The sequence below is a fragment of the Lygodium microphyllum genome, chromosome 9 (genome assembly GCF_053477565.2).
Source record: "Lygodium microphyllum isolate KBCC chromosome 9, Lygodium_microphyllum_v1.1.10, whole genome shotgun sequence".
Lineage (NCBI taxonomy): Eukaryota > Viridiplantae > Streptophyta > Polypodiopsida > Schizaeales > Lygodiaceae > Lygodium > Lygodium microphyllum.
The window spans coordinates 85,617,526-85,642,628 of record NC_141143.1 but is presented as its reverse complement, the minus strand read 5'-3'; the positions used below and the strand labels follow the sequence as shown (position 1 = coordinate 85,642,628).

General features: G+C 42.2%; 1 protein-coding gene and 1 long non-coding RNA gene across 4 annotated transcripts in view; one reads left to right on the top strand and one right to left on the bottom strand.

Moving 5' to 3' along the window:
* CSP41A (chloroplast stem-loop binding protein of 41 kDa) overlaps positions 1–19,739 on the top strand; it is a 37,232-nt gene extending 17,493 nt beyond the window's left edge. The window contains exons 4-6 of one of the 2 annotated variants that reach the window (XM_087684769.1): positions 18,361–18,412; positions 18,599–18,876; positions 19,308–19,739. In XM_087684769.1, the coding sequence (XP_087540895.1) occupies positions 18,361–18,412; positions 18,599–18,876; positions 19,308–19,490 (513 nt within the window). In that variant the 3' untranslated portion in view covers positions 19,491–19,739. Of the gene's footprint in view, positions 1–18,360; positions 18,503–18,598; positions 18,877–19,307 lie in introns of both variants that reach the window. The other variant, XM_087684767.1, reaches the window with a different exon arrangement.
* The window catches only part of LOC148031256 (uncharacterized), a 33,742-nt gene extending 12,852 nt beyond the window's left edge, over positions 1–20,890 (bottom strand). For both annotated transcript variants that reach the window (XR_015691865.1, XR_015691864.1), the window contains exons 1-2: positions 20,171–20,890; positions 12,635–12,736 (exon numbers count right to left, since the gene is read on the bottom strand). This is a non-coding gene — a long non-coding RNA (uncharacterized LOC148031256). The remainder of the gene's footprint in view (positions 1–12,634; positions 12,737–20,170) is intronic.
* Between the last annotated feature and the right edge of the window lie 4,213 nt (positions 20,891–25,103).

The following is a 25,103-nucleotide window of genomic DNA, read 5'->3' as shown; positions in this document are numbered from 1 at the left end:
AGATCCTCAATGTGGGGAAGATGATCTCCTCCAAAGACATGGCTATTGCCTAATTGACACAGCTACTCAATGATTTTTACTCTTCTTTGAACACTTCCACATAGGTTGATACCATCGCATGGGAAAAGTTGGTACCCATGGTGTTGGATCAAGAGGGGCATTTCAAGCTACATTCTCCATTGCTCTCCATAGAATGTAAACACAAAGAAGGGTAAGGAGAAGAAGAAGGATGACAAATCTAAGGACAATTTTAAGTTTGAAGGCCTTCAACTATGTGATAGCATGGAAACTTGTAAAGAGAGTCATACCCAAGGTGTCCAAAATGAAAATGCCAAAGAAGCTTGTCATGTTTAAGAATCCTAGCAGCAACTAGGGCATGTTGCAGAATTCAGAGCCCTCAAATGTCAGCTATGCGAGAAACTGCATTATCAAATTGAGACCATTTGCTTGTATTCCACTGCGAGCATTTACTATACTCGTCTTGATATCAAGTATCTTGATTGTGATCACTGTGAAGAAGATTGTTTGCCCCAATCAACAAAGCTGATGGATGGATAAAAGGTTTACCCTATGAAGATATGCTAGGTTTTGCATTGAGGAAACACATGTACGACCACGACTAAAACACAAAGACTCAAACAATGACAAGCAAAACTCAAACCCTTAATGTAAAATGCAAACGCAAAACTCAAAACTCAAACACAAAGAGAAACATATAGAGAAGAAACTCTAAAGTGAATGAATGTTGTAAAGGAATGTAAGAGTTTACAGAATGCCCAAGGGCAGAGCAATGGAGTGTCAGAGAGCGACATCCATGCGAGACAAATCCCAAGTGTCGTGACCACCGATCGGAGTGACGAAGTAAAGGAAATACCAAACATTGATTACCAAATGTGAGAGAGAATGAGGTGACTACAAGGATGATGCCTAAGGAGGGTGGCAACACCAGAAAGCTGTAAACACAGCAATGGAGGAGCCACTAGGAGGACGAGAATGAACGATAGCTGTTGCCAAGTGCAGGGAAGACCAAACACAGACAATAGAAGGTCGCCAAGAGCTGAGAAAGGGTGTTGTTAACTGTAGCTTTGCTGATCAGGACTAAATGCAAGCAGTTTGAGGTAGTATGATGGCTAGTGATGGCTAATGGGAGAGGGCCCTAGACAACTAAGAAAGAGGCGCCAGGCACTGGAGGAGTTGTGGAAGGACTAAGGAGCGGGAGCAATTGCAAGGATGGATTCGCCACGTGGATGAAGGCTGACAGCTAAAATCTACATAAAACAAATGAGGCTAAATGGTGGGCAGCGTGTCTATTTATAGATGTTGAAAGGTGCCCCAAAAAATTAGGTTTTTAGGGGACCACTAAAATTCTCTTAAACCATGCACCAATTTTATGTTTTTCATCAATCAAGCATGTTTTGGGGTTGTGTAAAGATGCTAATCAGCTATAAAGCGTGTTTTAGCTCAATTCCCCTCCCAAACCCAAAACTAAGTTGAAAGGAGAGACCAACAAGGTCTACTCCAAGGCATCCCACCCCAAAGCAACCAGGGTATTGGACAAAGGGTGCACATCAAGTACCCAGTGGCCAGACTACAAAAGCAATGGTTACCTTACCAAGGGAGTCCAAGTAGTCACACCAAAGAGGACAAGGCATCAGACCAAAGGGTGCTCGTCGATTGCCCAATGGCCTACCAAGTTCTACAAAGGCAAATGGAATCACATTGAACTTTTCTTTTTCTGTGGAAAAGTTAAGGGTATGGATGGTAACCGATTAAGTAACAATGATCCAAAAGGTGGGAATAGGGATGGTAAAACACATCAGAAAACATACAAGCTTGCCCATCCACCCCAGGATGTTGATGACAAGGAAAAGGTGATGAAGCATCAAGTGAAGAATGGTGATGTAATCCACCGGTGGAAACAACTTAGGATCCATCCAGTGGTGCTTTGCACAATGGGATGCATAGTATGCTACATGGTGAAGAATGCTCATGCAACAAGTGTCACTTGGATAGTGTCTCTCATGGGAAAATTGTTCACTTATCCAAGCACCCTTTACAAAGATTATGAAAGCATGCAATGCATAGGGGAAGGTAAGTCAACGTCAAAGACAAGTGTCGATAACCTGTAGAATATCAAGGGTACGAACCCTATGTCAATTTGTATGTCAATGCCAAAGAAGGAAAAGGAGCCAAAGGATATCAGTCTTCGGGTGGTGCCAAGAACCATGTAGATGAAGATGATGAAACATCCCTACTAGAAGAGCAAGGATAAAAGTCACCGCCATGGTAGTATTAAGAGAGATGCTACACAATCTGCCGTCCGCAGGAGGGGAAGCCTCCATGCTGGTAAAAGAGTAAAACTCCAAGTAAATGAAACCATGAAAGGAGCAGCGCACAGCTCCTATCTCCAACTCAAGGATTGGTGCAAACCTGCATGGGAGCCCTACACGGAAATACAAAGCCCTGCAAAAGAGATCAAAATCTGTAAGTATAGAGATGAAAAGTGAGATACTTCAAAAAAACAAAACTAAAAGTAAAGCAGAGCAAAGTAAAGTGCAATGCAATGAGCATGTAAGTATGAAACGGAATTCTAAAAAGGGAAAGGCCAAGTGTGTAGCCACCATCGTGGATGGCGAGGTAGAAAAGTAGTTATAAAAGGTGTAATGGATGCGTAAAGTGCAATTGGTGAGCCACTAGCAAACCAATCAATTAATCCTTTAGGAGTGGTGAAAGATATAGACTGTTGAAGGCTGCATGTGTACCATGTGTCAAGTAACCACAAGGGCAGACGGTATAGCAGCGGGAGGCATAGCCTCACTAGACCGTTGGCCGACCAGAGTGGAGCGAGTCACAATAGTCTGCTATGATTTTCTAGGTGGAAGACCTTGGGCCTTGGTATGACAGTCCTCATCCACATGGCCCGACCTCTGGCAATGTATACAAAACCTATTTTTCTTAGAAATTTGCTACCAAAGGGGTCGTGTTTCTTTGGTTCTATTGAAGAAAGAAATATCATCCTTGTTTTGGCTTGCCTTTGAGATAATGTGCTGAAAAAAATGAAAGTACTTGTCAAGGAACTTATTCAAGAAGAACATAACCTAATCATTGCCTCTCCCTGTTCACTTTCCCTTTCCTTTTTGTTGCACACATGCACATAGACAACTCCAAATAGGCTAGAGCAGGTCATAATTAGTAAATGCAATAGTGGAGGGAGGTTGAACAGGGTGCATTACTTATGGACAACACCACAAACTAAGGTATTCGTTGGATAAGAGGTGCAAACAATTGTGGAATAAGGCACCAATTGGTGGAGAAATCTACAAAACAAGGATGGACCAAGTGGTAAGATAGCCTACTATTCACAAATGTGGATCCTCCCAAAAGTTGGGGTGTTTGCTTATTGGACACAAAAACATTGGTAATTTTTGAGTTTTGGGGTTGTTTTAAATAGCTGATTAAGGTCTAACTAGTAATTCAGCAGTTCTGTCCAGTTGAATTGCACAGTCGGTCAGTTTTACTGCAGTTGGCTGCATTTAATGCAGCCGACCTGGTGCTATTATTGCCTATTTTTCTGGCTATTTATAGCCAGTTTGTGGCACTCTCAGTCCTCTATTGACTTCAGATTCAGGTCTTGAGATCTGTTGGCTGAGACAGTCTGTGCTCCGGCTGATGGAGATCGAGGTCATAAAGTCGGAGACATACGCAGATATTTCCTCTGCCCCTGTGTATATTTCTGCACTCTTATACAACATACTACACTGCAGATTTTCTGCGTTTACACTGTCTTCTTTTCTCTCTCTCTCCTCTTTGTGTTCACTCTCTCTCAGTCTTTGTCCTACGCTTCCGCATCGTTGCACTCTAACGTTGCATCCTGCCATACTGCTGACGTGTCCTCTGCGCTGACATGGAGCCTGCTGTACTCTGCTATCCACCAACTGTCCAAGAAATGGCTGTCTAACATCCCCTCTGAGATCCTGGACAGGTCAAAAGACTGAGGGATCTGGAATGCTGCTGAAGAAGAGCCTAGGGAAGAGCCTTCGTAAACAAATCTGCAAGATTATCCTCCGTCTTGTAGTACTCCACATCAATGGTCCCATCCAGAAGCTTCTCCCAAATGAAGTGATATTGGATCTCAATGTGCTTCGTCCGGGCATGGAATACAGGATTCCATACCGAGGCAATGCAACTCTCATTGTCGCACCACAGAAGAGTAGGACGAGTCTGGGGGCAGCCAAGCTCCTCCAACAATCTCCGAAGCCACACAACCTCACATATGGTGAAAGACGCAGCTCGATATTCCGCCTCAGTAGAACAAAGAGCTACCGTGGGCTGCTTCTTGCTACTCCAAGAGATAATACCTGTACCCAAGGTAAAACAATAGCGTGTAGTAGACTATCAGTGGTCCACATCGCCTGCCCAATCCGAGTCACTCCAATCTGCAAGAACCAGATCTGAAGCATATGTACCTGCAGAATAAGAAATCCCTAAGTCAGAGGTCCCCCTCAAATACCGAAGAATCCTCAAGGCAGCCTGCCAATGCACCTGTGTGGGTTCAGTCATGTACCCTGCCAATAGATCCACAGCAAAACAAAGATCAACACGAGTGTTGAGAAGCTAAATCAAGGATCCAATCAACTGACGGTAGCATGAAGCATCCATCACGGGAGAATCTGAATGTGAAGTGGCCTTCCAATTCGGATCCATAGGAGTAGTAATGGGCCAATCTTAAAAGTCACTAAGAGCTCTTGAACATACCTCTGCTGAGAGATGAAAATCCCCCTTTGAGACTAATAAAACTCATGACCCAAGAAGAAATGAAGAAGCCCCAAATCCGTCATCTCGAATGTCTAATGTAAAGCTGTCTTGGTCTCTCGGACCTTCTGTGCATGATCCCCTGTCAGAATCAAATCATCAACATACAACACAAACAACACACAACCAACCTCGGAAGTGTGCACATAAAGCTACGGATCGGCTTGTGAGCGCCGATATCCCAACTTCGACTAAAGAAACGAGTGAATCTTCTCATTCCATGCATGCGGAGCCTGCTTGAGGCCATACAAGGCCTTTTTCAACCTGTAAACTTTTCCATCCAAGGATCCAAAGCCAGGAGGCTGCTCAACATAGATCTCCTCCTACGAGTCACCATTCAAAAAGGCCGACTTCACATCCAACTAATAGACAAGCCATCTCCTATAACCAGCCAAGGCAAGAACAGCTCAAATAGTCACCATACGAGCAATGAGGGCAAAAGTATCATCGAAATCAATGCCTGGGTGCTGAGCAAAACCTTTAGCAACAAGGCGAGCCTTGTGCTTGTCCCAAGAACCATTGCTAAGGTACTTGGTCTTGAAGACCCACTTGACATCAATCACCTTCTTGTGAGAGGGACGAGACACAAGAAACCGAGTGCCATTCCTCTCAATAGCCTCCAACTCGGCTTCCATAGCATTCTACCAATGATCAGGCTGCAAAGCCTCTTTCACTGAAGTGGGCTCACGATCCTGCATAACACGGGTCAGCAAACAATAGTTGGAGCAAACAAGCTCCGAAGAAAGTGCTTGGTTCCTCCGTGACCTCCGCTTTCCATCCTGCGGTTCCCACTTCTCAAGAACCCCCTCAATCCCTGAATCTCGAAGTGTGTCACGGGCCCAACGAGGAGAAGGTCGGGACCTCTCCCCGTCGATCTCCATCTGCTGAAAACTCAGGAACATCAACCGACACAAGCTCCTCGGGGGTGGCCGGTGGAAGTGAAGACTCGAAATCAGAAGAAGAATCTCCATCAAAAGACTGTGGCTCCAAAGGAACTGTCTCGGGAGTCCAACTCCCCCGTGGATCTCCAAGGACGGGATGCTCCTCACCCCCCTCTGTGGCCGGAACTTCCACGAACCGCACATCTCGGCTCATGCAGACATCTCGCTTGACGGGATCAAACAAACAATAACCTTGGGACTGGGAGCTGTAACAAATAAAAACCTGTCCTCGGGAAGCCGCCTTGAACTTGTCATGCTGCATCTTCGGAATGTGCACATAAGCGTCACACCCAAAGATCCTGAAATAAGAGACATCAGGCTGAGTCCCAAAGTAAGCCTCAAAAGGTATCATCCTGTCAATGGCAGAAGTGGGAGATCGATTGAGGATGTGAACTGCGATAGCCACAGCCTCGGCCCATAGAAACTAAGGTGTCTGTCGGTGCTCCATCATGGTGCGCGCCATCTCGATGACACTTCGGTTCTTCTGCTCCAAAATGCCATTCTCTTGGGGAGTGTTGATTAGCAAACTCCTGGTGAATGTCCCTATCTGCATAAAAACAAGCAAACTCATTAGACATAAATTCACCTCCCTTGTCTAAATGCAAGGTCTTCAATCACCGGCCAGAACGGTTCTCCTCAAAGAGAAGCCAATCCTTGAAGTGAGAGAAAGCCTCCGACTTCAAAGTCAAGAAATAGGCCCAAGTCATCCTATTTTAGTTATCTACGATCAACATGAAGTACAAGCTCCCCTTCAAGGACTCGGTCCTCATCGGGCCACAAAGATCCGTAGATACAAGCTCCATGGGTGAAGTAGACCGCCTCGAAGCTTCGTTAGGAATCGCATCCCGATGCAATTTTCCACGAATGCAGGACACACATGGCTAATGGCTCACCACTATATCCAGCAAACCTCGGACAAACGATCCTCGCCACGCCTTCCGAAGGTACTCATAGTTCAAGTGGCCAATCCGAGCATGCCAAAGCTCGGACTATGTCTGAGAGGTAAGAAGAAGAGAGGTAAAAGCTGGGAAAGACTTCAACTTGTAGATGCCATCCTCCTCATACCCTGCAGAGAGAACCTTCCTCGATCCACAATCAAGGACGTGAACAATATCACTATCAAACTTCACCAAGAGACCAAGAGCACAAATCTTATGGACCGAAAGCAAATGATACCCCAAGCCTGACACATGCAACACCTCAGAAGTGTCGGTACCACCACATCTATCTAGAATAAGTTGCATCTCACCCCGCGCAGCAATAGACACAGAAGAGCTGTCTCCAATGAGAATCTGCCCATGCGAAGGTTGCAAATGGACAACACCATTGAAAGGAGTCATGTGCCGTGAGGCACCACTGTCCATAATCCACTCTCAAGCCTAGGAAGCTGTCATTGCAGCATCAGAAATCTTTGATGTAGAGTCCTCAATGACTGCTAAGTGTAGAAAAGCAGTTGATAAGGGTGCAACCATCGCTCCAGAATCCTTCGTGTCCTTCTTCTTGGTATCCTTGACTTCGTCGAGGCAATCCTTCTTCCAATGACCAGTCTTACCACAAATATGGCAAGTCGATTCCTTCTTCTTGTCCTTTTTGGATTTGTTATCCTCCTCCTTTTGGTCCTTCCCCTTCTTCTAAGAGGCTTGACCAACCAATGCCTCCGATTTGGAAAAATTCTGTCCCTTCAATTGTTCCTCTTAGTCCAAGACCATAGGAACCAACTCTTCCCACCAAAGAGTCGACTCCCGCGCTGAAGCAATAAGAGCGGAATAAAAGATACCAAATCGTGGCAGCAACTGGGACAGTAATGTGATCACCATGTCTTCGGAGGAAATAGGCTTCCCCGCATTTTGAACCTGCATCTGAAGCTGCCGAAGCTTGATGATGTGTTGTCGAAGAAGCGAAGAAGATTTATTCACGGACAAGGTCCGCATGTGCACCTCCAAAGAAACCGTCTTCATCAGGGTCATCCGGTTGTACATTTGGTTGAGCTCCAACCATATCTCACGAGCTACTGTCAAGTGCTCGATGTGAGCTATCACGGCTGTGGTGCAAGATAGAAACAGAAAAGATCTAATCCTGGCATTCAGTTTGTCCCGATGAGACTGGGCCTTGGTCAACTCCGCACAAGCATTGGAAGAAAGTTTGGACTCATCTCTCATCGAGGGCTTGTGAATCTCCTCCATCACCAATTCCGCCAAATCATAAGACTCCAAAATGGCCAACATCATTACCCGCCAGAGACGGTAATCGTCACCATCAAGCTTTTGATTTGATGGAAGAACTGGTAGGACAGGTACCTTCCTATCCATTATGGCTTGGAACTCCAAATCAGTCTCTATAGACATGTTAACCTGCAATACCTGCACAAACACAAAATCAGCCCCCTCTGACCGTGTAAACGCAACCTTCTAGGACCGGTTCCTCCGCTGCAGAAACCTTCTTCACCCATCGAAGGCAATGAAAAAGTAAAATCTGCAATGAAAGGCCTAAAACGCAGCCTTCCTCGCCTTCGAACAACAATAACCTGCAGCAAATTCACCGATTAGACTCCTTTCCCGCACGCCCACGCTCGCTTCAGCCATGATACAATGCGCAGCCCTCTCGCTTGCCCTTGAATCCTGGAAACGCAGCCTTGTGTCGCACTGAAATCTCCTCTTCAAATAGGTTTAGTCGTCAGTCAATCCATCTTCATTGCTCTGATACCATGTCAAAGTGCAACAATACGGAAGCGTAGGACAAAGACTGAGAAGAGAGTGAACACAGAGAGAAGAGAGAGAGAAAATAAGACAATGTAAACGCAGAAAATCTACAGTGTAGTATGCTGTATAAGAGTGCAGAAATATACACAGGGGCATAGGAAATATCTGTGATGTCTCCGACTTGATGACCTCGATCTTTGTCAACCTGAGCACAGACTGTCTCAGCCAACAGATCTCAAGACCAAAATCTGAAGTCAATAGAGGACTGAGTGTGCCACAAACTAGCTATAAATAGCCTGAAAAATAGGCAATAATAGCACCAAGTCTGCAGTTAAACTGACCAACTGTGCAATCCGACTAGACAGAATTGCTGTCCGACTGCACGAGTGCCACATTGCATCCTGCCGTTGTCATGCCACTACGCGCACACCATGTAAAAAAATCTAGAGTGTGGCTTCCTTTTAGATTTAGAGAGCCAATGCCACTTTAGGCATTAGTATTAGTGTCCATGGTTCAAAATATTAGATTTTTTTGGACAAGTTTTTAGTCAATTTTTGATATTCTAGATATTATCTCTTGTAAAAATCCATAAAACTATAGATAACTTCTAGATTAGGAGGACACGTAAAAGAAAGCATGTAGCTTTCAGCCAATTTGAATGGATTTTGTGTAAAAAAAGAGATTAGCGAAATCGCGCGACATACGATCGCTGTTTTCAGACAATGAACAGCACTCCGAAAGTGGAAGATGAAGGAGTGATCTCGCAGGATTCTGGGCAGGTGTCCTAGAATTTAACCCCCCCTTTCGGATCCATTGGAAGCATCAGATGGGTGATCTGAGCAGCATAGAGGAAGGTATTATTTTGTACACGTTTTTGACTATTAGAGTTATATTTTCTCATAATGCTGAAAGAAACTGATAGGCTTCATCTCTGTTAGTATTCTTCTATTTTTTTCTGATTCTTTTTGGGAGTATTCTTCTACATCTTCAATCTCTTCGAACCCCTTCTCTTTTGTCTACTCCTCTCCTTGAATCTACCTACACCCTGTTATCTCTAATCTTCAAGAACTTGGCTTGAAACCTTCAACCCTTCTCTTATCTCTACCATCTTCGAAGTCAAAGCTCTTGAACCCCCATATGTTCTTCTCTTGCTAAACCCCTACGGTGACCTTCAACCCTACGCGCTGCGACATTGGTAAACCCGACGTAAAGGTCGGTGTAAGAGAACTCCAAGATGGGGGATTCTTCAGGAGATACTCTATAACAATTGGTGCGCATACTGCAACAAACTCAGCAACAACAAATCCAAATGTTACAACAATAACAACAAAGGCAAGACGAAGAGAAGATTAATTCCACAGCTATCAAGGCCCTAGAGGAAGTTGGGCATGAATTAAAACAATTTAACGGCCAAAATGTCTTTGTTTTTATTCGCTCATACATTGAAAAAATGCTCTTCTTTGGTGTACCACAACATGCATGGAGCCGTTATTTTGCCAGACTTGCCAAGCATGGTCTTCAAGAAAAAATCCATGGTCTTTTTCAATAAGATACAGATTGGGCTGCATTCAAAAAAGCCCTATGCAAATAATTCTTCTTAGAAGACTCTGGCCTAATGACAAAGAAAAGTTTCACTGAATGGGTTGAAAAACCCAACAAAGGTTTAGCTGCAACAGCTCTATACCATGAGTTTGAAAGTAAATTTGGACAACTTGATGCTGAAGACCAACAAAGTATGGAAGGTCAAAAGATTGAATTATTCCTTAAGGCTGCAGATCCCATTCTGCAAGAGAAGCTTGCGGTCACCTAGAAGATGCTATCTCCGAATCAAGAATTAAGACTGCATGGACAGATGTTATTGATGCAGTCAACATGATTGCTTGAAGAGAGCGGATGCGACTAAGATTGGGATCTACTTCAACTTCAACAACTCCATTGATGGAGCTTGTTCCAACTTCAAAATCCCCTATTCTTTTGACTAATCAACCAACTCTTTCTTCTTCTGTTCCTTCTAAAAATGATGTAATAGATGAACTCATTAAAAGCATGTGTGACCTTCATCTGAATCTTACAGAAATTAGTTCCAAAGTAGAGAAGCTGGATATCAAAGTCGAAAAGCGAGGACGAGCATCAACTCAAAGATCCATGAGAGAAGGCTTTAAGAGGCGCTGTATTTGGTGTGACAGTCAACAACATGACAAGAGGGAGTGTTCTGCCTTCCGTGAGGCTAAAGCACAAAAGCTCATCTTTTGGAAAGACGGAAAAATTCATGCGGCTGAAACTGGTCTTTCACTGGAGCCAAATTTTGGCAATGGTAGAATGAAGAAAAGATTAAAAGATTTAGCTGTAAAGAATGCCTATGCAGCAATTGATACAGCTACCTATGGGTTGCAAATTGAGCCAATTAAATCAAGTTTGAAAGCATGTAAAGCTAATGTGCAATCTAAAGTATGGATGCAAGCACTAGATCAAATGAAACATGGTAAAGCAGCCAAAGAAGATTTGGCTAACGCCATTCAGTATATTCAAGGAATAACTGGTTGGAAAGAACCGGTAGATTCTTTTTCTGCCTTTGCACATTTGGCTGATGTCAATCATAAAGAAGTCTTGATTGGAGAAAAGAGAAGAAGAGAAAATGAACCAGGGCCTTCCTCTTCTGGCCCTCCAAAACGGGTAACTAGAAGAACACCTAAACAACCAAAGCTTGCTGAAAATATAACCCCAGATCAAGAGATGGAAGATGCGCCACAAACAAAGAAGGCCGAAGAAAAGAAAAAAGGCAAGCAGCCAAGCTACAAATTGCAGTCTGAGATAGAATCTACAACCGATCTCAAACGAGTCCTAGAAGAACGAATTCTAGGAAGCAAAATTGAATTCACCTTAGACGAAATTCTTGGAATTGCTAAACGTGAATTCCATTATGTAATTATTAATGTAATCAAAAAGAAAAGACAATATGTTGGTGATGAAAAAACAGTGCATGCTTTTTTGCAAGTTCTTCGAGTTTTTGTGCAGGATGAAGAGAAGCTGACTTCACAAGGAATTCAACTTGAAGCAGTTAAAAAATTAATTGCAACAATTGAAGCTGAAGATAAAGAAAACATGAATGCAAAAATTAAAGAAGTGAAAGCAGAAAATGTAATGGTCGGCTGGTCAAAACCAGTTGGACAGCCCACCTCTCAAAAAGAATGCCGTCTACAGCACATGCATGAGGAAGAAGAGGCTCGGTTCATTCCAAATAGTCACTACTCCTGTACACATTGGGCAAGAGCAACAACGGAGACAGTTGTCAAAATTGGAGAAAAAGAAACACCATGTATTGCACTCTTAGACCATGGCTCAGAGATAAACGTCATGGCAAGGAGTCTTTATGAAAGTGGCAAATGGCCCATAGATGTTGATCCAGGTTGGCAAATGAGAGCTGCAAACAACTCTTCTGGAGAGTTATATGCCGCATGTCCTAATGTGCAAGTAACTATTGGAGACATAAAAGATAATTTTCACTCTTTTGTTCAAGACTCTTGTAGTTACCCTATCATTCTTGGGCAACCTTACATTTCTGAAGCCCGCTTGGAAACAAAAACTCTTAATGATGGTTCTTCCTATGCTCGAATCCGAAGCAAGGATAATGAACGAGCTGTCCAATTTCTTACTGAGTGTGTTAACCATCATCGAAACAGAGATCGACTGCGTGATTATCCTGTGCCTCCTAATGCCTGAGAATTCAAGGGTTTTCGGGCTACACTACTATAAAGGGAGGCTATGATAGTGCGTCATGTAAAAAGATTGAACCTCCTCATCCAACGGAAAGTGTCTCTCTAGCAAATTTATATGTATGTACAGCCAATAGTATGGGCTGTTACAAGTCTCTTCCGGCCATGACTAAGGCTAAAAGAAAATATTTATGTCATGTAAAAAGGGAGCTGAAAACTTATGACATGATAGCTGAAAATGAAGATATTTCGAACATTTTTTTTTTACTGATTACTACTGACACATTGGCTGAAATATATGCAGTTGCTCATGCAAAAAATCAGGCAGAAAATCAGTCCATAGAAATATATACATTGGATTTTTATCAAACAATTCAAGAATTTGTTGAAGAGGAAGACAATGATTTACTCAACAAGGCTGAAGCACAAGTGGAGACAAAATACAAGACAGTGGATAAGAAAGTCAAACCTGTGGCAGTCCCACTGCCTCTTGAACGTAAAGGGCTCGTTGATAGGGCAGTAAATCAACCAAGTCTTCGTGATTCTTCCAACATTGGTCACAAGTTCACATCTGAAAGCATAAAAAAGTTCAAAATAAGTGAAAATTATTTCCTTTCGTCGGCTGAAAAACACTCTTTTATGCAAATGCTAATGAAACATGAAAAAGTTTTTGCATTTCAACCACGTGAAATAGGCTGTGTGGATCCAAATATTGTGGCTCGTATGGTCATTTTTACGGTCCCACATGTGCCTTGGAACCTCAAGCTCATTCTCATTTCAAGGACGCATCTGCCCAAATTATTGGAACTTCTAAATGAGAATATCAGAATGAAGATTTTAGAACCTTCTTCAGCACCTTACTCAAACCGATGGTTTACTGTGCCTAAGAAAAATGGATCTTTACGATTCATTCAAGATCTACAGCCTGTCAATCGTGTCACAATCCAAAATGTTGGTTCAGGTCCAATTGTTGATGAGTTTGTTAAAGCTTTTGCAGGTAGAGCAATTTATTCTATGGGCGACCTATATTCAGGATATGACCAATTTTAGCTTTCATTAGAAAGCTGAGACATTACCACAATGAAGACACCTCTTGGATTGGTCCGCATGTGCACTCTACCACAAGGTGCAACAAACTCCATAGCCCATATGATGAATGCCATACACAAAGTCTTAAGGGACTTTATTTCACAACTTACTCTTCCATTTCTTGATGATGTACCTATCAAGGGATGTGAAGTCAATGAAAAGAATGAGGAGCTTGACAAAGATAGTTGCAGGATATTTGTAGTTAACCATATTCATGATTATGACAAGATTTTGACAAGGCTAGAAGAGTTACATCTTACCCTTTCTGGAGCTAAGTGGATTTTTGGAGTAGAAGAAGTCCTAGTGGTCGGTCATCTATGTGGCCCCTATGGACGCAAACCTTCTCCAATCAAGATAGATGCCATCAGTAGAATGCAAGAAAAATACACAAATGTTTCAGAGGTGAGAAGATTTCTTGACGCATGTGTATTCTATCTCATCTAGATACCACATTTTTCTCATGTAGCTGAAAATCTTTATCAATTATTAAGAAAATGCCAAAGATTCTCTTGGAATAAAGAGCATACTCTTACTATGCGTAAATTAAAGAAGCTATTAATTTCAACCCCCACTCTCAAAAGGCCTAACTATTCAAATGGTCAACCCATCATCCTTACTGTGGATACAAGTCCCATTGGAATAGGATGGACTATTGGCCAAGAGGATCTTAAAGGTAACAAGTATACAATTCGTTTTGGAGCAAAAGTTCTCAATGAACGTCAAAGAAAGTATGCACAAGTAAAAAGGAAATTGTGAGGAGTTGTAACAGCATTAAAGTGTGATTGTGAATACTTTATAGGTGCTTCCGTAATGGTAGAAACCGATTGTCTTCCACTCTTGGGCATGATTGCCAACTGCTCTACACCCGACATTGCTATGCTAAGATGGATTGCATATATTAAGTTTCTCAACCCCGAATTAAAACATATTGCAGGAAAGGCGAATCCAGTTACTGACATGCTATCACATGCAAGATATGCCAATGAAGAAGAGCTGATGGAAGAAGATAAAGCTGAAGAATCTATAGGAAAGCTTATGGCTTTTTTCTTAAAGAATGACATCTATGGAAGCACGCAAAGAAAAAGAAACGAGCGCTTGTCCGAGTTTTAGGTAACAAAATATTGCACGAAAGCCTGTGGGCTGGCCATAGAGGCATATGGGAAACCTTTAGTAAAGTCAAAGAAAAATATTGGTGGCATAACATGTATCGGAACATAGCACATTTTGCTGAAACTTGTTATGTGTGTCAAATGTATTCTATGGCCAAGCATCGAAATTGGTTACAACCAACTTATCCTTTGTCTATACATTATAAATGGGTTATTGATCTTATAACCATGCCTATAGGAATATGGAATACGCGGTATTTAGTGCTTGCAAAAGAAGATCTAACCAATCAAGTTGAAGGCAAAGCCTTAACAACCAAATCCACTCATGCTGTTTTTCATTTTTTGCTTGAAGAAGTGTTTTGTAGATATGGTTGTGTGGGTAAAGTAACTGCAGATAGAGGAGAGTTGGATGCTAATGAGGCACGCAACTTCTTTGCTCAATTGGGTATTAAGTTGGCATTAACATCATCCTACAACCTTGAAGGCAATGGAAAGAGTGAGAGAGGTCATCAACCTATTATCAAAGCTCTAGCAAAGTCTTGTAAAGGAAAGATCAAAGAATGGCCTAAAATGCTACATTTTGCATTATGGGCTGACTGGACTACTCACAGTTCAGTGACTGGCTATATGCCATCTGAACTTATGCATGGACAACAACCAATTATGCCAATTGAGACATCTATTCTCACATGGAGTCTTCTACCTTGGGAGGAAGGCATCAATAGAGAATAGTTGCTAGCTTTGCGCATATGGCAGCTAGAAAGAAGGCATGAAGATGTTCAAGCAGCTATTGAGAAGCTAAAGACAGTAAGATTAAAGAACAAAAGAAGATTTGATAAGCGACATCGACTTCGGCCAAGGGCAATTCAAGAAAACATTGACATGGCAGAAGATACTTCTTCTAACACTGCAAATCCGTAAGACTTTGGCACATGCCAGAGGATGTGCAGGTTAGGAGGGGGTGGATGTCGTGCCGCTACGCGCACACCGTGTAAAAAAATCTAGAGTATGGCTTCCTTTTAGATTTAGAGAGCCAATGCCACTTTAGGTATTAGTATTAGTGTCCATGGTTCAAAATATTAGATTTTTTTGGACAAGTTTTTAGTCAATTTTTGATATTCTAGATATTATCTCTTGTAAAAATCCATAAAACTATAGATAACTTCTAGATTAGGAGGACATGTAAAAGAAAGCATATAGCTTTCAGCCAATTTGAGAGGATTTTGTGTAAAAAAAAGAGATTAGCGAAATTGCGCGACACGCAATCGCTGTTTTCAGACAGTGAACAGCACTCCGAAAGTGGGAGATAAAGGAGTGATCTCGTAGGATTCTTGCCAAGTGTCCTGATATTTAACCCCCCTTTCGGAGCCATTGGAAGCATTAGATTGATAATGTGAGCAACATAGAGGAATGTATTATTTTGTACACGTTTTTTACTATTAGAGTTATATTTTCTCATAATGTTGAAAGAAACTGATAGGCTTCATCTCTGTTAGTATTCTTTTATTTTTTTATAATTCTTTTTGGGAATATTCTTCTACATCTTCGAACCCCTTCTCTTCCGTCTACTCCTCTCCTTGAATCTACCTACACCCTGTTATCTCTTATCTTCCAGAACTTGGCTTGAAACCTTCAACCCTTCTCTTATCTCTACCATCTTCGAAGTCAAAGCTCTCGAACCCCCATACATTCTTCTCTTGCCAAACCCCTATGGTGACCTTCAACCCTACGCGCTACGACACCGTACTGCTAACGTGTCCTCTGCGCTGACGTGGAGCTTGTTGTACTCTGCTGTCCACCAATTGTCCAGGAAATGATTATCTAACACTATCAGGATCTACAAAGGCGATGACTCACTCATGTCTAGCACAACTCATATAATGTCTTGGACCTGCCAAAAGACTCCTAGTGATTTTGCATTCTTGTCTTTCTTTTTATGTTCATCTTCTTGATCCTGTTTTTCTCTCTTTTGGGCATTCTCATATGGTATTATCATCCATATTTTTAATTGAACGTGGTGCATGGTTGGCTACAACTGTTGGTGTCATTAACATTGGCCATTAGTGGCAAAGGGAGTGTTGCTTGCATTACTCACAAACAACTATTGCTTGCATTGAATGGTGCTTAACTTCATGTGGTGCCTAATTGGTTTGGCACCATGTTTGCATTGGTGTTTTGTGGTGGGACTCATGTTGATGCCCACATATTGGTGCATTGGCTTGTGTCTAATGTGGCTAACATGTGTTAGACATGTTGATGTTGGTTGTGTTAGCCGGACAACAATGCCATCATTGCCTACATTTGATATTCAACATGTTGACCCATTCTCCACTTGGCATGTTCTCTGTCAAGTTTTGTCTTTTTGGCCTTCGTGTTTTGTGTTATTGCCTTTGTGTTTGTATGTTGAAATATATCTCTCTAACAAGCTCATGTGAATCCTCCTTTGTTTGCTAGAAAAAGGGAAGATGTATTTAGACCCACTTGAGAGAAGTAGTTGGACCCATGTAATTATGACATCACTAATGATGCAATCAAGCAACTACCCGAAGCGTATATAAGAGGTTCACTCTCATTGTAACAAATAACTCTTTTTCTATCAACATGAATGCAATTCTACTTTGTAGCTATTTTGTCTATCATGCTCTTTTTTTCATCTCCACACACATTCTCTCTCACACACAACCATGAGCACTTTAAGGTATCATCCACCATAGCTATGTCCTCCAGCTCTTGATCATGTGTGGTTGCACAAAATTCCAACATTGTAAGCCTTGTTTTATGTGCCTTCTCATTAACCTCGTTGTGCACATATCCTTCTTCTATGTTTTCTGTTCGTGTTTTGACTAGTTGACAAAGTATTGTGTAGATGACATTGTTCCCCATTCCATGTGGCTATGGTATCCACCCTAAGGCCTTTGAGGGGACACTCATCTTGACTATCAACTACTTTGAACAACTTTTTGTTGAGTATGTTCATGGCAGTAGATTAGAATGGAATATACTGAAGTCCTCCAAATTTCAGAAACTAGTGTCTTCACAGCTTACTCTATACATCTCCAGTTCTGTAAAATTTGCTGTGAGAAGAGAGGCAAGGGGTAGGTTGAGATTATATATTCTGGCAGTGAGCAGAAAGGAGAATTTTACTTGTTCCAAAGCTGCCTATTGATCCCATCACAGGTTGGAATCCTCTTCGGGCTTGCCTTCTGGTTCCAACTGGTTTTCCCTACTGGGTGACCATCGTGCTGGCTGCCCATTGCCAACTACCCATAATCACACCTCACCATGTTGCCCATGCTTGATACCTGGACAGCTGCTGAACAAATCAATCTGCTTTGTACGTAGTATGCTCAATATTTTTCAGATGTCAGTGTAGGTTGTAAAAGTTCCAATACAGTGTTCATGGTGCAGAGCTTTGGGGGCTCAAGTGGTGCAGAGCTTAGGCAAGGCCATTAAGGGTGATTATAGGCCATGCATTAGGGTAGGCATAGTTCGCATGCATCTTGCAATATGTGCTAGGGACCCTCTGCCTCTCAACACCAAATTAAAGTAACCAATGTCCTTCATTCTGCAGGAACATTGAAGTAGAGTGCTATGTTTTCATATTGTGTTCAGGATGGCACAGAAATGTCCAAGTATCTCTTGCATCACTTCACTGCAAGAAGGTTTGGGGCTCAGCTTGACCTCATAATAGTGTCTTCTCTATCTCAAATGATGCCTTCACTGAGTTCACATGTAAGCATCCCACATGTTAGCACTCTGGACGTAATTTGCTATGCTAACTCCATCCATAATATTACATCACAAAAGTTTATGGGCGGATAAGCTGTAGGCAGCCTTTTGTTGCTCTTAATTGAGAATAGGCATATCTCATTCAACCTGTAGCAAGTTCAAAACAGCTAAATGTACTCATTCTGTGCCAACAAGGCTGTCAACACAGATTGACTTGAGGCAACAATGTAAAAGAAGCCAAGCAAGATGACATGTCTTCATTTTACAGGAGGCAGTTAAAGCAGATGCAGGACATGTAGGAGTGGAGGAATACATTTCAGGTCTGTCCTTTTCTAGCTGGGCTTCTTTCCGCCCACAATACATGATAGGATCAGGAAACAATAAAGACTGTGAAGAATGGTTCTTTGACCGTAAGTTCAACTTTTTGATCTTCTATCTGCTGCCCAACACTTGATCATTTCTTTTCAGTTTTGATATCCTCAAAAAATCTACTATAATGCCTACAGGTATTGTGAGGGGAAGACCTGTTCCACTTCCAACTCCAGGATTGCAAGTTACAAATATTTCACATGTCAGAGACCTTTCAAGCATGATCACATTAGCCATAGAGAAGCCTGATGCTGCGAATGGCATTACTTTCAATTGTGTGAGCGATCGGGCAGTGACCTTCAATGGACTAGTAAAGCTTTGTGCAGCGGCAGCTGGAAAGGAAGTAAAAATAGTCTACTATGATCCAAAAGCTGCTGGTGTAGATGCCAAGAAAGCCTTCCCATTCCGCAACATGGTAAGACATTTTGTCCTGCTTTTGTTCGCTAAGATGCTTCATGGCTTTCAATGCAAGTAGGCCTTCAAAGCATACATGGATGTTACATTGACAATAACTGTTGCATTTCTTTCTGTTGCTTGTGCAATAAGCAGCATAAGACATGATAACTGCATGTGTGAATTGATGTTCAAAATATAATGCTGGAGTGCTGAAGAAAAAAGCGGACAACTTGGAGACTGCATAAGTAGCCTAGCGCATGTTTCATATCATGATGTTGTAACTAAATTAGATGGGCCATTCAGTTGATATAGATAAATAACTTCTCTTCAAATTCACTTGCAAAACTTACACCATCAATACCACCAAAATCAAAGACTCGTCGCAAAACCACAAAATATGAATCTATTTCCACAGCAGTTGAAATGACAGTGAACTTGTGGTTTTTTCAGCATTTCTATGCTGAGCCCAGGGCAGCAAAGGAGAAACTGGGTTGGAAGAGTACAACTAACCTTCCAGAGGATCTCAAGGAACGCTTTGAGGAGTACGTTGCCATTGGAAGAGATAAAAAGGACATCAAATTTGAGCTGGATGGCAAGATCCTAGAGTCCTTGAAAACTCCTGTGACTGTATAGGATGATCATCATAACATGAAATTATCACCATACAGTACCCTTTGTTAGCATTGTCCATTGGGGCATATGCTATAGCCTATTACAATGGATTGGTGGCATGTTGGATCTTCATCGAAAGATTTACCCCATTTAGCTTGGGTTACAAGGCTTGAGGTAAGAGGCTTATGTTAGCAAATATGAATTTTCCCTTATTGGGACTTTGCTGATAACGAAATGGCAATGCTTCTTGTGCGCACCTGTTATTCTTAATGCTTGTTATTCTCTACGCAATACAACACATGAACTATTTGAGATACTTGGCATCCCTTCATAAACTGTCATCTCAAATTAATCAATCATCCACCACAGCTCTTATGCTCACAAATTCAGCTTCGATGATCAGGCAGCTGCAAATCTCACATACAGAACTAGATGAAAATACTGGCTTTGCTAACTCCCAAAGCAACCACTAAAAAGAAATATAAACCTCCAGGAATGTGCATCATAAAGCCATTACTAACACTCCAAACAACAAAACCTACCAAAATTGATTTCAGTAACCCATTGGGATAGACACTTTTCATTTGTTCTGAACTTTTTTAATAATGTGGAATATTGTATTGGGCGCAAAATACACACATCATTTCAAAACAGTGTAGTCAGCTGAAGCTTCACAGCCTTAAAAGGACTGGACCTTTTACCTGAAAAACCTGAAGATCCTCAACCCTCCGCCTCAGAGAGGGAAGTTCTGGTATTTCTCATCCTTCCAAACAAAAATACATTTTTGAAATTCCATGTCGCTATAAGCATAACAGCCCTGAGGATAGCCCACAGGTTGTAAAATTCATCATTGAGGTTTCCTTTGCCACCACTCAACACTCATCCCGATTCATGTTGTGATGCAGTCCGCCATACTTGAGTAAACCTGTGAACTTGTTCCAACAAGTTCTAACCTCTCTACACTTCCAAAATACGTGCCTAACAGATTCTTCTTCCTTTCTGCAGAGAAGACGTAAAGTAGAGACATTAATATGCTTCATCAGTCTATCCTTGGAAGAAAGCTTGTCAGCAACAATTCGCTGTAACGGAAGAAATAACCTAACCAAAAGTGTCTCCCTTCATGTAGCTTTCAATCGCTTTCTCCAAGCTTTCATTCAAAGTGACTCTAGGCTCCTGTATGGTCCAAGAAACCTAAACAAGCGTTGAGCCGCAGCAGATTACTTGATCTTCAGCCAAGCTTTACTATGAAACAGTACACCTTCCCAGGACATGGCGTCCCAAAAGGCATCCCATCTCTTGGCTGAGGCAACCTAGGACCTCATGGTGGTTGTGAAACGTCGACTATTTTGAAGCATTGAAATGCATTCGTTCTGAACTTGCATGAAATGGCTCTCTCGAGGCTGTTTTGCATTGTAACGAGAGTATACATGGAGCCTCAACATTCATTTAAATATGCGGTTTTTTAAAAAGAAAAACGCGAATATAAATCTCTTATCATCTCTAAGCCCTCTCTCTCTCTCTCTCTCTCTCTCTCATATACAGAGGTTTGGGGCCTGGGCCATGTGGCCTGCACGTATATGCCCTCAAACCTCTTAATAAAAGGTTTAAAGGGGGCCATGTGTCTACTCTTCGCTCCCCTAAAATACAAGGCCCGCCTGCCATGAATCACTCACGCCTCAAAAATAGTGACTTGCCCATGCTTGTGATGAACCCACCATGGATCCGTCTGGGGGTAAGGGAGACCCACCACGTGAAGACTGCCTCATGGGGTATCACCCACCACTTGGCATGCTCATAAGCATGTGGAAGCATATCATGACACGGCACGAGGATACAACAAGTGAGAGGGGGCTAAAAACGGAGGGCCCCTCTTGAAGGCCCAAAGTTGTATTTCACGATGGCACAAAGGCACAGAAGCTTTTACAAGGCGCCAAAGGCACGAGGCACAAGGTTCACGAGCAAGCGGTTGGCGTTATCAGCATACATTCCAACACAACATGACACTGTGGATGAGTAAAGGGCTTGAGCAGCTCACATCCCTCATACACACCCCCCTTGAAGAACTCAATGTCCTCGTCAAGTCCCCAAAAACCAATAGGTTGCCCAAGGGGTGGCAGTATGAGTTCAAAACTTCGGGGGTCTTAACGCACCTCACCAGTGTCTACCCACTGGACTCTTTAACTCCAAAATTATAAGGGTCTTTGTCGACTCACTATCAAACCAGCCATGGTCACCTCCTAGGTGCTATGCCCATTGACTTGATTACAAGTGCGAAACATGGTCTTTTCAAACTACAAGTAAGGAAACCACTCATTGACTCAATTACAAGCGTGGAAGACTTGATTTTAGCCACATTTGTAGAATCTAGGGCATTGAATTGTCAGATGTTGAGATTGAGGGGGCACTTGTGAGGCACTTGTTCATCTTTGGAACATTAGGGCTCCTCTCAAAGATAGAGTATTTGACTAGAAACTCGTTTTAGGTGCTCTTTTTATACGTTAAAAATTAAATAACAAAGGCATTTTAGATGGCCTATGTGTCTATGGAGGAGTGAAACACCTTCACACTTGTTCTGGGATGGTTTCCATGCCCCCCATATTTGAAGGGAGGTTCTTCCCAAATTGAGTCAATGGGGATTAACTATTCACAACCCAAAATCCTATATCCCAGCCCGCAAACTTTTGTCGAAGGCCACTTTCCACATTCAGTTACCTTTGCATGTGCATTGAAAGCCTATACTTGTGTAGAATCACTCAATAAGGGTGAATGAATTTGTGATGAGATTGTCATATCAAAGTTGTTAGAGAAATATGTTGTACTCGTTAGTAATGCTGCTTTGGTGAACATGTGTGCCACTTGTGCTGCATTGGGAAAAACACAAGGAGTGTTGGATGAACTTCATGTCCAAGATGTAGTCACTTGGAATGCAGTAGTTGTTGCAAGGTATGCACAACATGGGCAAGGCAAGGAAGCATTGAAATATTTCAATAAGATGCAACATGAGGGATACTCCCCCACTTTAGTCACCTTTATTTGTGCCTTAAAAGCATGTGCCAATGTAGGAGCACTTGACAAGGCGAACAAATTTGTGACTGGATCATTAGATTGGGGTGGCTAGGCTGAAATGTTATGCTTGGTAGGGTATGCACAGCATGGGCAAGGGAAGGAGGCATTGAAATGTTTCAATAAGATATGATATGAGGGGCACTACCCCACTACAATTTCCTTTGCTTATGCCTTGAAAGCATGTGGAGATGTAAAAACAATTGTAAAGGGTGAAGAAATTCATGATGAGACAAATAGACTAGTGTGGTTGGAGAGAGTGTGTGTGTCTGGCGATTTTGTGGTGAATATATGTATGCCAAGTGTAGTGCATTTGCAAAGGAAGAGTGAGTAGCTCCCTATTAGGGATGTTTCTTGGAGTTCACTTATCATAGGTAATGCACAACATGGCAATGTAAGGAAGTACTAAAATGTTTTGACAAGCCACGACAAGAGGGTCACATTCCTAATGCAGTCACCTTCTTGAGTGCCTTGAAAGCATGTGTGCTGACATAAGAGCCATTGACAAGGACAAAGAAATTCATGAAGAGATTGCTAGGCTAGGGTTGTTGGAGGGAAATGTTGTGCTTAGAAATGCTCAAGTGGATATGTATGCTAAGTGTGGCAAATTTACAAAATCATAGAAAGTGTTTGATGAACGTCCTATGTGTGGGATGTAGTGCGGGATGTAGTCTATGTAATCCCTAGGGTTGTTGACTAGGTTGATGAATATAAAAGTTTTATAAAACAAAAACTATCATGTAGCATTAGGACTCCATGAGGAATTCATGAAAAGTGAAAAAGAAGAAGAGATGAAAAGGTGTAGAATTGGAGTAAAAGTCATACAACGAGGGGCTTGCTAAACTTCTTTCAAATCTAGCAAGTGACTTGTAAGTGCCTTGTAAGTTTGTGATACTTTCTTAACCTTATTTAACAATTCTTTAAACAATGTTTCGGGAAAGAAAGCATGTACCATGGGTTGTCTTTGTTGATGTGGAGGCCGCTACGATCGATGAAGTGTGCACATGAACATACTTCACATTGAGCAACTAATCAATGGCAAGGAGAATGATGCCAATAACTTTGCTCGAGGTTGCTACAACAAGTAAGCATCTTTGCATATTAGGTGCTTCATTCCTTTAATTTTTTTAAAAACATGTTTTCTGTTATAATTGCCCACCTTCTCTTTCTCTCATAATTGCCCACTCTCTATAAAGATAGTGATTTAATGGTTTAAATTTCCTAGAGGTTGCTAAATCATGATTAGGTCCCCTCTACCCCCCCATCGACCTCTCTCTCTCTCTCTCTCTCTCTCTCTCTCTCTCTCTCTCTCTCTCTCTCTCTCTCTCTCTCTCTCTCTCTCTCTCTCTCTCTCTCTCTCTCACCTTCCTACATGCTCTGTTGAGAGCTCCCCAGCTAATGACTTCTTGGAGCTAACGACTTCTTGGAGCTGCCCCATATTGCTGCTGAGCTGCCAAGCATATACGAGAAGTCTTCCTCAGGTGACCTCGCCTCTCGCCAACAAGCTATCCCATGCTTTGAACTCCTTGCCTCTCACCAAGTTGCCCTCGCCTTGGCCATGCTTCTGTCGCCCTTTTGAAGCTTTATACTAATTCTCAGGATGATGCCTTATCCTCTCAGCTGATCCCTTTCTAGCTACTGAGTTGTTGACTTCTTAGAGCTACTAATGTTGTTACTGAGCTGATGGCGATCATTGCCCAATGCTGCTACTTAGAGCTGCTACATGCTGCTACTGAGCTAATGGTCGTTGAGCTGGTGGTCGCTGCTACCTAACGATCATTGAGCTGATGGTCGCTACTACCTGACGCTCGTTGAGTTGACGGTTATTGCTACTAAGCTTATGGTCGCTGAGTGATGATCGTTGCCTGGTACTACTGCCTAACGTTGCTACTGAGCTGATGACTTCTTAGAGCTACCCGATGCTGCTGCTGAGCTGCCCAACATATGAGAAGTCCTCCGTAGGTGACCTTGCCTCTCGCCAACAAGCTACCTCATGTTGCTGAGCACGCGTGGCTCTCCTACCCTCTCGCCAAACTACCCCACACCTCAGCAATGATGCCTATTTAAGTCCAAATTTTTTTCTGTTTTATTCAAAAATTATCTAAAGAGTTACTTTATCCTCTCAGTTGATCCCTTTCTACCTACTCTATGCTAGCAAGCAGGTGACATCATGATAATACTGTATGATTTGTCATTCTCCAACGAGAGGATTTGCTAGAAACAATTACCATGCTATATCACCTCGGCTACTTGTGCTCTTTCCCAATGTAATTTATTGGCACCAAAGTTAACTTAGAGCCAAAGTAGTGGTTACTAAAAATGGAAGGGAAAACGTGTATAAGCATTCCGCCATGTGATACTTGCTACATTGACTAGCATGTGACTAGGAAGAACATAATAGACGCTTCATCAAATGAATGGTGATAAAGCTTAAGGAGGTATTTATTCACTCATTGAATATAATCATTCCCTTGTAAAAGCATCCCATGTAGGACATATATTCAGCTCTTTGCCATCATCTTTATCTTACTCTATATAATTTGTAGGTACTCCTTGGTGACTTGGAACAAG